The sequence below is a fragment of the Macaca mulatta genome, chromosome 13, assembly GCF_049350105.2.
Source record: "Macaca mulatta isolate MMU2019108-1 chromosome 13, T2T-MMU8v2.0, whole genome shotgun sequence".
Classification (NCBI taxonomy): Eukaryota; Metazoa; Chordata; class Mammalia; order Primates; family Cercopithecidae; genus Macaca; species Macaca mulatta.
Window position 1 is genome coordinate 69202812 of NC_133418.1, and position 12524 is coordinate 69215335.

The window sequence follows — 12524 nt, forward strand, 5'->3', positions numbered from 1 at the left end:
CGCGTCCACGCCCGCGCCCGCCGCCAGGATCTGGGCGGCGGCGGGGCTAGCCCGGGGGCGCGCTCGCTCGGGAGCGCGCTCATGCAGCGGTTTTCTTCTCCCACAATCCAGAGGCAGCTGCGCGGGAGGGGCGGGGAGTCGGCGGAAGGATATCGGCGCGGAGGAAGCTACGCGCTCCCTTTGACGGCCGTCCCCGACATTGGCGGGCGGCTCTGGCGGGCGGCGAGGGGTGGGGTGTGATGCGGCACTGCGGTTCTGAGGCCGTTACTCCGGCTTCTCCATAGAGGGCGGAGGAGGCTGGAGCGCGGCGGTGATTTTGTGCCAGGGATTCCCAGAGAAGCGCTGAAAAGGCTGGCAGGGCTTAGGAAGCTGGGGGGTTAGGGACACGCATTCAAGCCCCCACCCCCGGGAGGGGAAGGGGGCTGGAGGCAAGGCTTGAGGGCGGCGGAGGGATGGTGTCTGTTCGGGGGGAAGGGGTGAGCCCTGCCTGTTGGTGCTGAGGGGCTGCGGGCAGTGGAGGCTCCGCGGGTCGAAAGCGGCTCCATGCCCATCGGTGGGTGGAACGTGTAGAGGTCGGAACGCCGAGGTCGAGTCTGGCGGCCCCTCGGAATCCTTAACGTGGTCTCTGTCTAACGTATTTCATTTAGCCCACGTTGGGATTAATTCATTGGGAGCAGTTTCGCTGGTCTGGCTCCTCCAGGAGCTGGACAACCTTGACGGGCTTTTTGTCTTGGGCTCCAGCCCCCTTTCCCTTCCTCCTCCTCCAGATGCCTTTTCTCTGCCCCTCCTCGCCCGGTACAGACATTTCCAGCGCAGGCTGCTGCTCGTGGTGTCCGTCGTCGAAGCCACTTCTTGGGATTTCGGCTTGTTTCCCTCTGGGGTGTTTTTTGAGGAGGGAGAGTGCCCCCCTCCTCCACGATGGGATTTTCCTCCCTTGCCGAAATGGACTTTCATTGATTTATACTTACTTCCACGTTTAGTGACCAATTCCCTAGGCGTATTTTTGTGGTAGTTCCTTTTTTCAAATACATACTCTGTAAAATGGAGAACGAAATTTTTACTCCCCTTCTGGAGCAGTTCATGACCAGCCCCTTGGTCACTTGGGTAAGTGGGGTGTCCTTTATTGTATATTTTGCTGCGTTATTTGTGGCTGCAGAGATGGAGGTGGGCGTTCATGTCGTGGTGATCCTTCTGTTCTAGGTTAAAACGTTTGGACCTCTGACTGCAGGAAATGGGACCAACCTTGATGAATATGTGGCTTTGGTGGATGGGGTGTTCCTGAACCAGGTCATGCTCCAAATGTAAGTTCTTCCTTCTTTCCTAGGTAACTTGTTTTCTTTGAGAAATAGCATACGGTGAACTTTGAGACACGATGTTTTAAGCCCCTAATTTGCTTCATTGGCCAGAAAAATTCAGGTGGTTTAAGAATTAGATCTTGAAAGGAATGATAATGTTATGCGCTCAGCCCATTATCACAACCTAGTAATTCTACCTGTTAAAATTGTGAAACTTTAATTTTTCATTCTGTCAACCATGTATCGTCACTTGTCTTCAGTACTGAAATCCAAGCCACATTGTGTCTTCTTTGATAATTTGGTAAAATAAAAGAGAGAATGAGAATCTGGTTTCTTAAGATAGGAAAAAAGACTTTACTGTGAAGTTATGTGCATTTGATGCAGAAATGTTTCTTATTAACCTCTATATCTAGAAATAAGTGGCTCAAAATTTGAAACTCGTTAAGTAATAGCAGATTTCAGAAGGGAAAATTTCAAACGGTTCTGATTGGTGAGGACTCTTGCTGTAGTAAGTAATTTAAATGCCTGTAATAACTAAAGCTTGATGAGATGATTTATTGTGTGAATTATTAGGTTGCTTAATATTTTAGGGATCATTTTAAGGTATTCTTACAGGTTTTGAAATGCAAGTATCAAGTCTTAATAACAATTAGATAACGACTTAGTGGGCAAATCTTTGTCTTTTGTGTTTATAATATTGGGTTTGTACTAAGTAGGAAAGTATGCTTTTGAGATGGGAATTGAATAGTGAAAGTATATTGGTAGCTGGATTAGTAAAATTAAAACTCAGTTTTTATCCAATTACAGATATTGTAGCATACGTGCATTCTAAGTACGCTAATGTAGTTTATCAAACTGAATTTTTCAGTTGTGCTCAAAGTAATGCGTACTTAGGCTTATTTCTCTTTAATAAAATCTGATTAGAAGAGGTAGTTTGGAACTTTTATATGTATGGGAAATCGGTGTGTTATTAATGAATAGTTGTTACTAGAGAATAAGTCTACCTTACTGCTCTGATAACCTTATCGTTTGTATTTTATTGATTTAGATTTTTATGTTTAAGACGGTAGAAGTCAAATCTATAAAAAATTGCTCTCGTTAACTTCTCTATGTGCTCAAAGATATTTGTGGGCTGTTTTTCATGTACGTGTTGATCCTACAGGGAAGTATTATACTATTACACATTTTCAACCAGTGTTTTATTTTCATAGGCACCCAAAGAAATATGTATGTTATCTGAATATGTATATATGTTTTCCTTAAGAAAGGAAAAAAGAGCGTAGACATTATTTCCAGGGTTAGTAAATATATTTTTGACAGCTGTGTAATGGAATTATTTTTTATCCTCAAAATATCTAACTATTTCCTAAGCAAAATGGTAGGATAATAAACTGACTTCTGTTTTGGGGAAACTACATGACAGAAAGGGTAGCCATTACACTAGATATTCAGAACTTGTTCCCCTATGTCTCTTTATGTGCTTATTTTTAGACAGAAAATTTTGAATTTGTGTGCTAAAAAAAAATGTGTGTTCACAAAAATAGGGAAATAGATTACTTTAGTTTTCCACTTTAATTTTATTTGAACGATTCTTTTTCCAAAAAAATTTGGTTTTTTTTTTTTGCATCCTAAATACTTAACTGAGGTGCTAAAAACAAATACATTAGTTTGTTTCCACTTCGAATGCAGTTTTATGCTAAAAAATACATGTATATTTTGAAAATGATGGTATTCCAAAATAGTGGTTGCCAGGTTGCTGTTTTTCATGAGGGGTAGCTCCTTTCCAAACCACAACTCTGCTTCTGTATTTTCAGTTCCACCTCTCAGTTTCTTTAGATTTTTTTTTTTTTTTGGTGTCCTAATTCTGTTGTAAATGACCTATATAAATTAAAAGAAAAGAAAAGAAAAAAAGTATACTTTTGCTTTGTTTGAATAATTTGCTAAAAGAAGATCAACACATTTATTTTAATTATTTAACTGATAGGGCAACAAAATATACATTGTTTTAAAAGCTGTATTTTGTTAATTTTGAAGTCATTAGGATTTCTGTTAAGCACTTAGATTAATGTATGCTTTAATGTACTTTATTATAAAGTGTCAGTTGTAGTTGTAACTCTGTACCTAGTAAATGTAAAAGTTAGGCCTAGTCTAATTTCTACAGTACATTTAATTACAGAATTAAATTGTGGGCAAGAACCCTTTGTAAGTGAAACTATTTATATATTTTCCATGTTTCTTGTGCTTGGAATTCGATGAGTGTCTTGGATCTGTGGGTTTGTAGTTTTTATCAAATTTAGAAAAGTTTCAGTCATTATTGCTACTATATATATATATATATTTTTTTATCTCTTCACCCTTTTGAAAGTCCAATTACATATATACTAGTCGCTTTGATGTTGTCTTAAAACTTACTGATGTTTAATTCAATTTTCTTTCAGTCTTCTTTGTTTCATTTTGAATAGTCTGTTGTGATGTCTCCAAACTTATTAATCTTTTCTTCTACAATGTTTATTCTGCTCTTGATCCCACCCACCGTATTTTTCATTCCAGATATTATAGCTTCATCTCTAGAAATTGTCTTATATCTTCCATGTCTATGTTTTTCCTGCTCTGTCTTTTCTCTAGATCCTTGAACATATGGAATATAGTTATAATTGGCTTAATGTCTATGTCTACTAATTCTGTCTGTGTCATTTTGGGGTTGGTTTTGGTTGATTGATATTTCTCCCCATTATGGATTCTGTTTTCTTGCTTTTGCATACCTGGTGATTTTTTTTTTATTTGATGCCAGACATTTGAAATTTTAACTTGTTTGGTGCTGGATATTTTTGTATTCCATTAAATACAAAAATCTTGAGCTTTGTTCTGGGATGCATTAAGTTACCTGAAAACAGTTTGATCTTTTGGGGACATGCTTTTTAAGATTTGTTAGGCAGTACCACTCTGTCACACTGTTGAGGCAAAACCCCTCCGAATACTCTAGCTGGTGGGAACAGGACCTACTTGGTGGTGTTCGCTCTCAATCTTTTTGGTGTTTCTTTCACTATCTTTGGGTAGTTTCCTCACACTTACATTCTGATAAGTACTCAGACTTGAGGGATACCCTTTGCAGATCTTTCTCACTGTGCAGCTCTCTTAAGTACTCTGCCCTGTGTACTTTAGCTACCTTGCTGTCACCTTTAGCTACCTTGCTGTCTCCAGACTCAGTTCTGTCTCTTCAGCTCAGACCATTGTGCTCTGCCTGGATTCCCCTCTTCCTGTTCTGTGGCCTGGAAACTCTTTCAAGGCTGTAATGCTGGAGCAGTTGTTGGATTCATGCTTGTTTCCCATCTATTGGGGATCACTGTCTTTTGTTGCCTGATGTCCAATGTCTTGAAAAATGTTATGTATTTTGTCTTTTTTTCCCCCCCAGTTGTTTCAGGGAGGAGGGCAAATTTGGTCTCTGGCCACCAGTAAAAATATGTTTATATACTTTTTTTTTTCAAGATGGGGTCTTGCTATGTTACCAGGCTGGAATATGTGATCATAGTGCACTGTGGCCTCAAACTCCTGGGCTCAGGCCATCCTCCCACCCTAGACACCTGAGTAGCTGGGACCACAGGCACGTGCACCACAATGCCTGGCTGTTTATATACTTTTAATTACATTTTTGCTCTGCTAGTCTTATATTATTGCTTTTAGATGTGACATGGACTTTTGTTATAGAAACTTTTTTTTTTGAAAGCATCTCGCTCTGCGCCCAAACTGGAGTACAGTGGCTTGATCTCAGCTGACTGCAAGCTCCACCTCCTGGGTTCATGCCATTCTCCTGCCTCAGGCTCCTGGGTAGCTGGGGCTATGGGCACCCACCACTACGCCTGGCTAATTTTTTGTATTTTTTTAGTAGAGACGGGGTTTCACCATGTTAGCCAGGATGGTCTCGATCTCCTGACCTCATGATCCGCCCACCTCGGCCTCCCAAAGTGTTGGGATTATAGGCGTGAGCCACCGCACCTAAGTTTTTCATCTTAAATGTTTATTAAGACTAAGAAAATTGATTAATTTAATGACTCTGGTGTTGCCGTTTTGCACCCAGACTCTGAAAGTGAAGAGCTGACTTCTTCACGACACTGTTTACTGTCTCTGCCTCACAATTTTGAAGTCTGTTCACTGACTTGGGATTTACTGTATTCAGAGATGAATCCTGAATTTCATTGAGTAGCTTTTTGAATCAAATAATCTCGTAAGAACTTGTAACATGACATCAATCCTCTTTACCTAATGGGAAGGAAGAGGGAAGCTATTTAGAGATCTGGAATGATGGGCCAGCTCTTCTGTACACTATAGGGCATTTTCCTACTTCAGTGGATTGAAATCTTTTTTCTTTATTGTTACTTATCAGTTGTAGGGCGTGGTGACAGTGAAGTAGAAATAATCATTTTCCTGTTTAAGATGTCATTTAGTTCTGGAGCCAGTTTTGAATATTACTTGCTGTGAGTTTTTAAGGAATTTGTGACATTGTAGTTAATTTCATACTCCTAAAATTTTAAAAATGTGCAATTCATATTACTCGAATGGTTGAAAATATGGATGTCTTAGGGTTTTAAGTACTGAGAAAATTGTTAATAGTATCAGAACAGTATTTGGAATTATTATTTATGATCCAAACCCGTTAGATAGTTAAAGAGAACTGTACTTGGAACACTTGGTAATTGTGATATACTTGTTATAGCCTTTCTTTTCCTTTAGAATCTTGGGTTTGAAGGGACTTCAGAAGTCATCTCCTGTTTTTTTTGTTTTGTTTTTTTGGTTTTTTTTTTTTGGAGACAGGGTCTTGCTCTGTTGCCCAGGCTGGAGTGCAGGGGCATGATCACTGCTCACTGCAGCCTTCACCTCCCGTGCTCAAGCTGTTCTCCCTCCCAAGTACCTGGGACCACAGACACGCACTACCACGCCTGACTAGTTTTTGTATTTTTTGTTTTTTGTTTTTTTTTTGAGACGGAGTCTGTCTCAGTCGCCCAGCCTGGAGTGCAGTGGCCGGATCTCAGCTCACTGCAAGCTCCGCCTCCCGGGTTCACGCCATTCTCCTGCCTCAGCCTCCCGAGTAGCTGGGACTACAGGCGCCGCCACCTTGCCTGGCTAATTTTTTGTATTTTTTTAGTAGAGACAGGGTTTCACCGTGTTAGCCAGGATGGTCTCGATCTCTTGACCTTGTGATCCGCCCGTCTCGGCCTCCCAAAGTGCTGAGATTACAGGCTTGAGCCACCGTGCCCGGCCTAGTTTTTGTATTTTTTGTAGCGATGGAGTTTCACTATGTTGCCCAGGCTCGTCTCAAGCGATCCACCCACCTCAGCCTCCCAAAGTGCTGGGATTACAGGTGCGAACCAGCCTGACTCTTTGCTTGACTCTATTGACTAGCCTGTGGGTTTCCTGAAGCCAGGGACTCTATCTTTTGTCTCTGTATTCCTAGGGCAGTGCTTGACAAACAGTAGGTTCTTGCTATATTTCTGTTGAATGATTGAATAATAGAGCCATGTGTAGTAAAGTAGAATGAATTTGGGCCTTATGTTAGATAGACTTGAGTTCAGTTCTAGCTGTGCTAATTACTGGTATGTGAACGTAACATCTCCAAATTACAGTTCCTACATTTATAAGATGGGAGATAATGTTTCCTTCCTGGTGGGGAAGGATTATCTCTACTAAGACAGGGACAGATATGTCTATTTTCTGTTTTGTTGACCCACTATATCCCCAGTCCTGGTTGCTGTCATTATTATTATCTTGTGCTATACTATATCTAGCTACTTATAGTTCCTCAAGTAAATCATGATAGTTCACAGCTTAGTTTTTTGTTCGTTTGTTTTTGAGGCAGGATCTCACTCTGTCACCCAGGCTAGACTGCAGTGGCACAATCGCAGCCCACTGCAACCTCAAACTCCTGGGATCAAGCAATCCTCCCACCTCAGCTTCCCAAGCAGCTGGGACTGCAGGCATGTGCTACTGCACTTGGCTAATTTTTAAAAATTTTTTTGTAGAGAACAGGTATCACTTTTTTGCCCAGGCTGGTCTTGAATTCCTGGGCTCAAGTGATCCTCGTACCTCAGCTTCCCAAAGTGGCTGGCATTACAGGCATGAGCCACTGTGCCTGGCCTATAGCTTAGTTTTGTATGATCTGTTAGTGTCACCTCTATATAGCTGTATGATCTTTAGTAAGTTACTTAATTTGTAAGTGGGATAAAAGTCACAGGATTATTATGAGAATCAAATAGAATAATGTATGTACAATGCTTAACATATAGAAAGTGTCCAATAAATGTTAGCTCTTGATTGTTTTATTTATATTATTATCATTAGAATTATTTTCCTCTAGAGCAGCAGTCCCCAACCTTTTTGGCACCAGGGACTGGTTTCATGGAAGACAATTTTTACATGGACCCAGGCTGAGGGGAGATGGTTTCAGGATGAAACTGTTTCACCTCAGATCATCAGCCTTTATATTCTCATGAGGAGCATGCAGCCTAGATCCCTTGCATGCGCAGTTCACAATAGGGTTTGTGTTCCTGTGAGAATCTAATGTCTTCGCTGATCTGACAGGAGGCGGAGCTCAGGCAGTAATGCTTGCCCGCCCACCACTCATCTCCTGCTGTGTGGCTTTCCAAACAAGCCATGGACCCAATCCATGGCCCAGGGATTAGGCTCTCCTGTTCTAGACTATCCTTACCCTTTTCTTTGACTAACCAATTCCTGCTCTTCCTTTAAAACCTTGTGAAGTCCCCAGGCAGAGTTGTTTTCTTGCTTATGATTCTGAAGTACCTTCACCTGAGTAGCTATTGCTCTGCTTTATTACTGTTTAGGGGCTAGATGTTTTGTCTCATATATTGCTAGCACCTAACCTAGTACTTAGCATGTATCACCAGCACCTAGCATAGAAGTTAGCATGTCGTAAGTTGTAAGTAAATGTTGAAGAACTAAGTGAAGATAGCTATAATTGTATTAATTTTCAAAATTTTGAGAATACCTTCTAGTTTTAGTACTGTAGAATTTAGTTTATTTTTTTAGTTTTTCTTCTATTTCTCCTTTTCATTGGTTCTCTCTCTGTCCCCGTATTTGTTTTAATTACCTTTATTGTATATTTTTCCCACCTATGTTGTATCTCCTTTGAGGCAAGGTGATTGGAACAAGATTTCATGGTCCATAGTTTTTTATAGTATTAGAGTATAGAGTGCTTTCAGTTTGGTTTCCAATAACTTTCCTGTCCAATATGTTGTGTTTTTTGTTGTTGGTTGTTTGTTTGTTTTTTGAGACAGAGTCTTACTCTGTCACCTTGGTTGGAGTACAGTGGCATGATCTCGGCTCTCTGCAACCTCCTCCTCCCAGGTTCAACTGATTCTCCTGCCTCAGCCTCCTGAGTAGTTGGGATTACAGGTGCCCACCACCATACCTGGCTAAGTTTTGTATTTTTAATAGAGACAGGATTTCACCATGTTGGCCAGGCTGGTCTCAAACTCCTGACCTCAAGTGATCTGCCCGCCTCAGCCTGCCAAAATCTCATGCTGGGATTACAGGCGTGAGCCACCGCACCTGGGCCATGTTGAGATTTTTTTGTCCACAGCTTTGTATTGGACTGTCTTCAAGAAAAGTCCTTCATGATTGCCTTGTTCTCAGTATGATTCATATTTAGTTAAACTACAGAAATGATGAGAACCTAGAGAAGAACAGGTGAACTAGATGTTATACATGAGAGTATTTTTAAATTTTTTAACTGAAAATTTTCTCTTAATATATATTATGGGAAACTAGTTCTCACAGGATAAATGGAAAGGAAGACCAACTCTTTCAATAGGACACCAGTTGACTTTTAGGATCCACGAAACAGTTTGATACCATTCTAGGTATGAAGTTTTCAATATTTAGAAATAGTATTTGAGATTATACTTGGTATTGGGACATCTGTATAATACTTAATTTATTAATTAGTAAACTGGCTGCTTTTGGAGAGTCAGAGTGGTAGGAGGGCAAAAACAAAAACATGGACCTGAAAGTTTAAATCCTCAATCAGTCATTTAATATTTAGCTAGTTATTGAAATTGGAAAATTACTTGCCGGGCGCGGTGGCTCACGCCTGTAATCCCAGCACTTTGGGAGGCCGAGGCGGGCGGATCACAAGGTCAGGAGATCGAGACCACGGTGAAACCCCGTTTCTACTAAAAATACAAAAAATTAGCCGGGCGCGGTGGCGGGCGCCTGTAGTCCCAGCTACTCAGGAGGCTGAGGCAGGAGAATGGCGTGAACCCGGGAGGCGGAGCTTGCAGTGAGCCGAGATTGCGCCACTGTACTCCAGCCTGGGCGACAGAGCGAGACTCTGTCTCAAAAAAAAAAAAAAAAAAAAGGAAAATTACTTTAAATGTTCTCTTTATTCCTGATTCTATTTTTATGGCTTCTTAGATCTATTTTGCTAGTTTAATAATCTTTCTTTTTTTTTTTTTTCTTTGAGACAGGGTCTCTGTCTGTTGCCCAGGCTGGAATGTAGTGGCAAAATCTTGGTTCACTGCAACTTATGCATCCTGGGCTCAAGCGATCCTCTCATCTCAGCCTCCTGAGTAGCTAGGACTACTACCATGCCTGGCGAATTTTCTTTTCTTTGGTTTTTTTTTTTGTAGAGGCAGAGTTTTGCCATGTTGTCCACACTGGTCTCAATCTCCTGGGCTCAAGCAGTCCACCACCTCAGCCTCCCAAAATGCAGAGATTAGAGGCGTGAGCCACTGTACCTGGCCTAGTTTAATAAAAATTGGTGGATAAAACTGATTAACTTCACTCTGAGTGAGAGGAGATCTCCCCCTAACATTTGTAAGATCCAGGATAAGCATTCATTTACCACAATAGGCCTAAATATTTAAAGCTTATAAACCAGGCCAGCAAATCATTAACTATATTCTAGTCTTTTCTCTTGATAAATATACCTTCATAATGACTTGAAAGGTTCAAATTTAAAATCTGTGGAATTTAGAATTCATAAATTCACAGTTTTGCAGCAGAATGTGGTTAAGCCCAACCTCCTCCCCCCATCCCTGGCTCTTTCTGGCACCACAAAGAGGTCTCATGTACATGCTGTGAACACCTTGCATGCATGCACAAGGTCTAAGCTCTTGTACTCCCATCCCCAAACAAGTACTCCTTGGCCCAAGGGTGTACACAAGTGTGGCACAGTCTATTCTAAGGACAGACCTAGGAAAGAGGCCTGTGTGAGCCCTGAAATTGAGTTAAAAGTGTTTGGGCAAGAAATTGCAAAGTTCTGGGTACCTGGAGTGTCATTTAAAAGTGGGTAGGTAGGCCAGGCATGGGGGCTCACGCCTGTAATCCCAGCATCTTGGGTGGCCGAGGCCGGTGGATCACTTGAGATCAGGAGTTCAAGATCAGCCAGGCCAACATGGTGAAACCCCGTCTCTACTAAAAATACAAAAATTAGCCGGGCATGTTGGCGGGCCCCTGTAATCCCAGCTACTCGGGAGGCTGAGGCAGAAGAATCGCTTGAAGCTGGGAGGCGGAGGTTGCAGTGAGCCAAGACTGCGCCAATGCACTCCAGCTTGGGTGACAGTGAGACTCTGTCTCAAAAAAAAAAAAAAAAAGAGGTATATAGGCACATACCCCTGTTTACGTGGGCTCCTTTCCCAGTGGAGGCATGTGGGCCGAGGAGGGCCAGAGTGGGACTCAGGGCAGAGCTCTTTCTTGTCAGGATCTAAGTGTAATACTCGGTGAAAGGGATGAAGGGCTAGTTCCTTCAAAGATCAATTAATATGGGAATAGTTTCTAAGTGCTTACTGTGTAACAAACTGCTAGATGCTAGGAATAGGATGCTTTGCCCACGATAAGGGGGAGGTGCATGTAAACAAATTGCAATGTGGTATCCGTGCCATGAGACAGTGTTCGCACAGAAAGGGAAGTGATGATTTACATGGAGGAAAGGCTTCTTGGAGGAGCTGTTTGAGCTGGACATGAGAGCTCCGTAGGAGAAATCAGACTGAACAGGAGTCATAAGCAGTGGGAGAGTGGAAGGAAGAACATTTTAAGCAAAGAAAATAGCATGAAAAAGAGGCATGAAGATGTAAATAACGGTGGAGGAATTAGGTTTGAGAAAAGTGGAAACATTTTACAAAGCTGCTAAGAGGAAATCACAAAGAGTGTCAGTTAAAGATGAATACAAGTATTGTCATGCAGGGTTGATGGCTTATTTGAGATTTGGAAACCACACATTTGTAGTTGAGCCAGTGAGCATGGTTGACTAGCCAGTAATGCTTAGCTGCTCGGAAACTGACAAAAATACCTGTAGAATTTATTCAGAATTCTGAATAAACAGACGTGGGATGAGAGAAAAAACAGACTACAGATTCTTAGCTGAATAGTTGAATAATAATGTGTGAGCATTAAAGTGAGGAAGAAAGCAAAGATTAGGAGGAAGCTTAGAGATTAAGGATTGTGTTGCTGGAAAGGGGTCCCAGTCCAGACCCCAAGAGAGGGTTCTCTCGGGCAAGAAAGAATTTAGGGCGAGTCTATAAAGTGAAAGCAAGTTTATTAAGAAAGTAGAGGAATATAAGTATGGCTGTTCCACAGGCAGAGCAGCCATGAGGGCTGCTGATTGCCCATTTTTGTGGTTATTTCTTGATGATATGCAAAACAAGGGGTGGATTATTCATGCCTCCCCTTTTTAGACCATATAGGGTAACTTCCTGCCATTGCCGTGGCATTTGTAAACTGTCATGGCACTGGTGGGAGTGTAGCAGTGAGGAACGACCAGAGGACACTCTTGTCAGCATCTTGGTTTTGGTGGGTTCTGGCCAGTTTCTTTACTGCAACCTGTTTTGCCAGCGGGGTCTTTATGACTTGTATCTTGTGCCAACCTCCTATCTCATCCTGTGACTTAGAATGCCTCACTGGCTGGGAATGAAGCCCAGCAGGTCTTAGCTTTATTTTACCTAGCCCCTATTCAAGATGGAATTGCTGTGGTTCAGACGCCTCTGAGAGTTGTAATAAGAATGAAGGAAGAGTAGGTTAGAAGTGAGGGCATGAGAGAAGGTGAAAAGATAGAAGGTCGAGGTCAAAGTAGATTTTCAGAATTTGAGATTTTGGAGGTTGCAGTTCTGAATAGTGATTAGGACTATGATTAGACAATACTAATGGGTGGATAAAATAGAATAAAATGAAGATAAGTAAAGTTGAGTAGGAATTTTCTTCCTTTTTTTTTTTTTATGAGAC

The 12524-nt window shown here is 41.6% G+C and overlaps 1 protein-coding gene across 17 annotated transcripts in view; it reads left to right on the top strand.

Annotated features, from left to right (window-relative positions):
* Positions 1-263: 263 nt before the first annotated feature.
* CCDC88A (coiled-coil domain containing 88A) overlaps positions 264-12524 on the top strand; it is a 130421-nt gene continuing 118160 nt past the window's right edge. For all 17 annotated transcript variants that reach the window (XM_015112381.3, XM_015112382.3, XM_015112389.3 and 14 more), the window contains exons 1-2: positions 264-1104; positions 1201-1301. In XM_015112381.3, coding sequence (XP_014967867.1) covers positions 1042-1104; positions 1201-1301 — 164 coding nt within the window. In that variant the 5' untranslated portion in view covers positions 264-1041. The remainder of the gene's footprint in view (positions 1105-1200; positions 1302-12524) is intronic.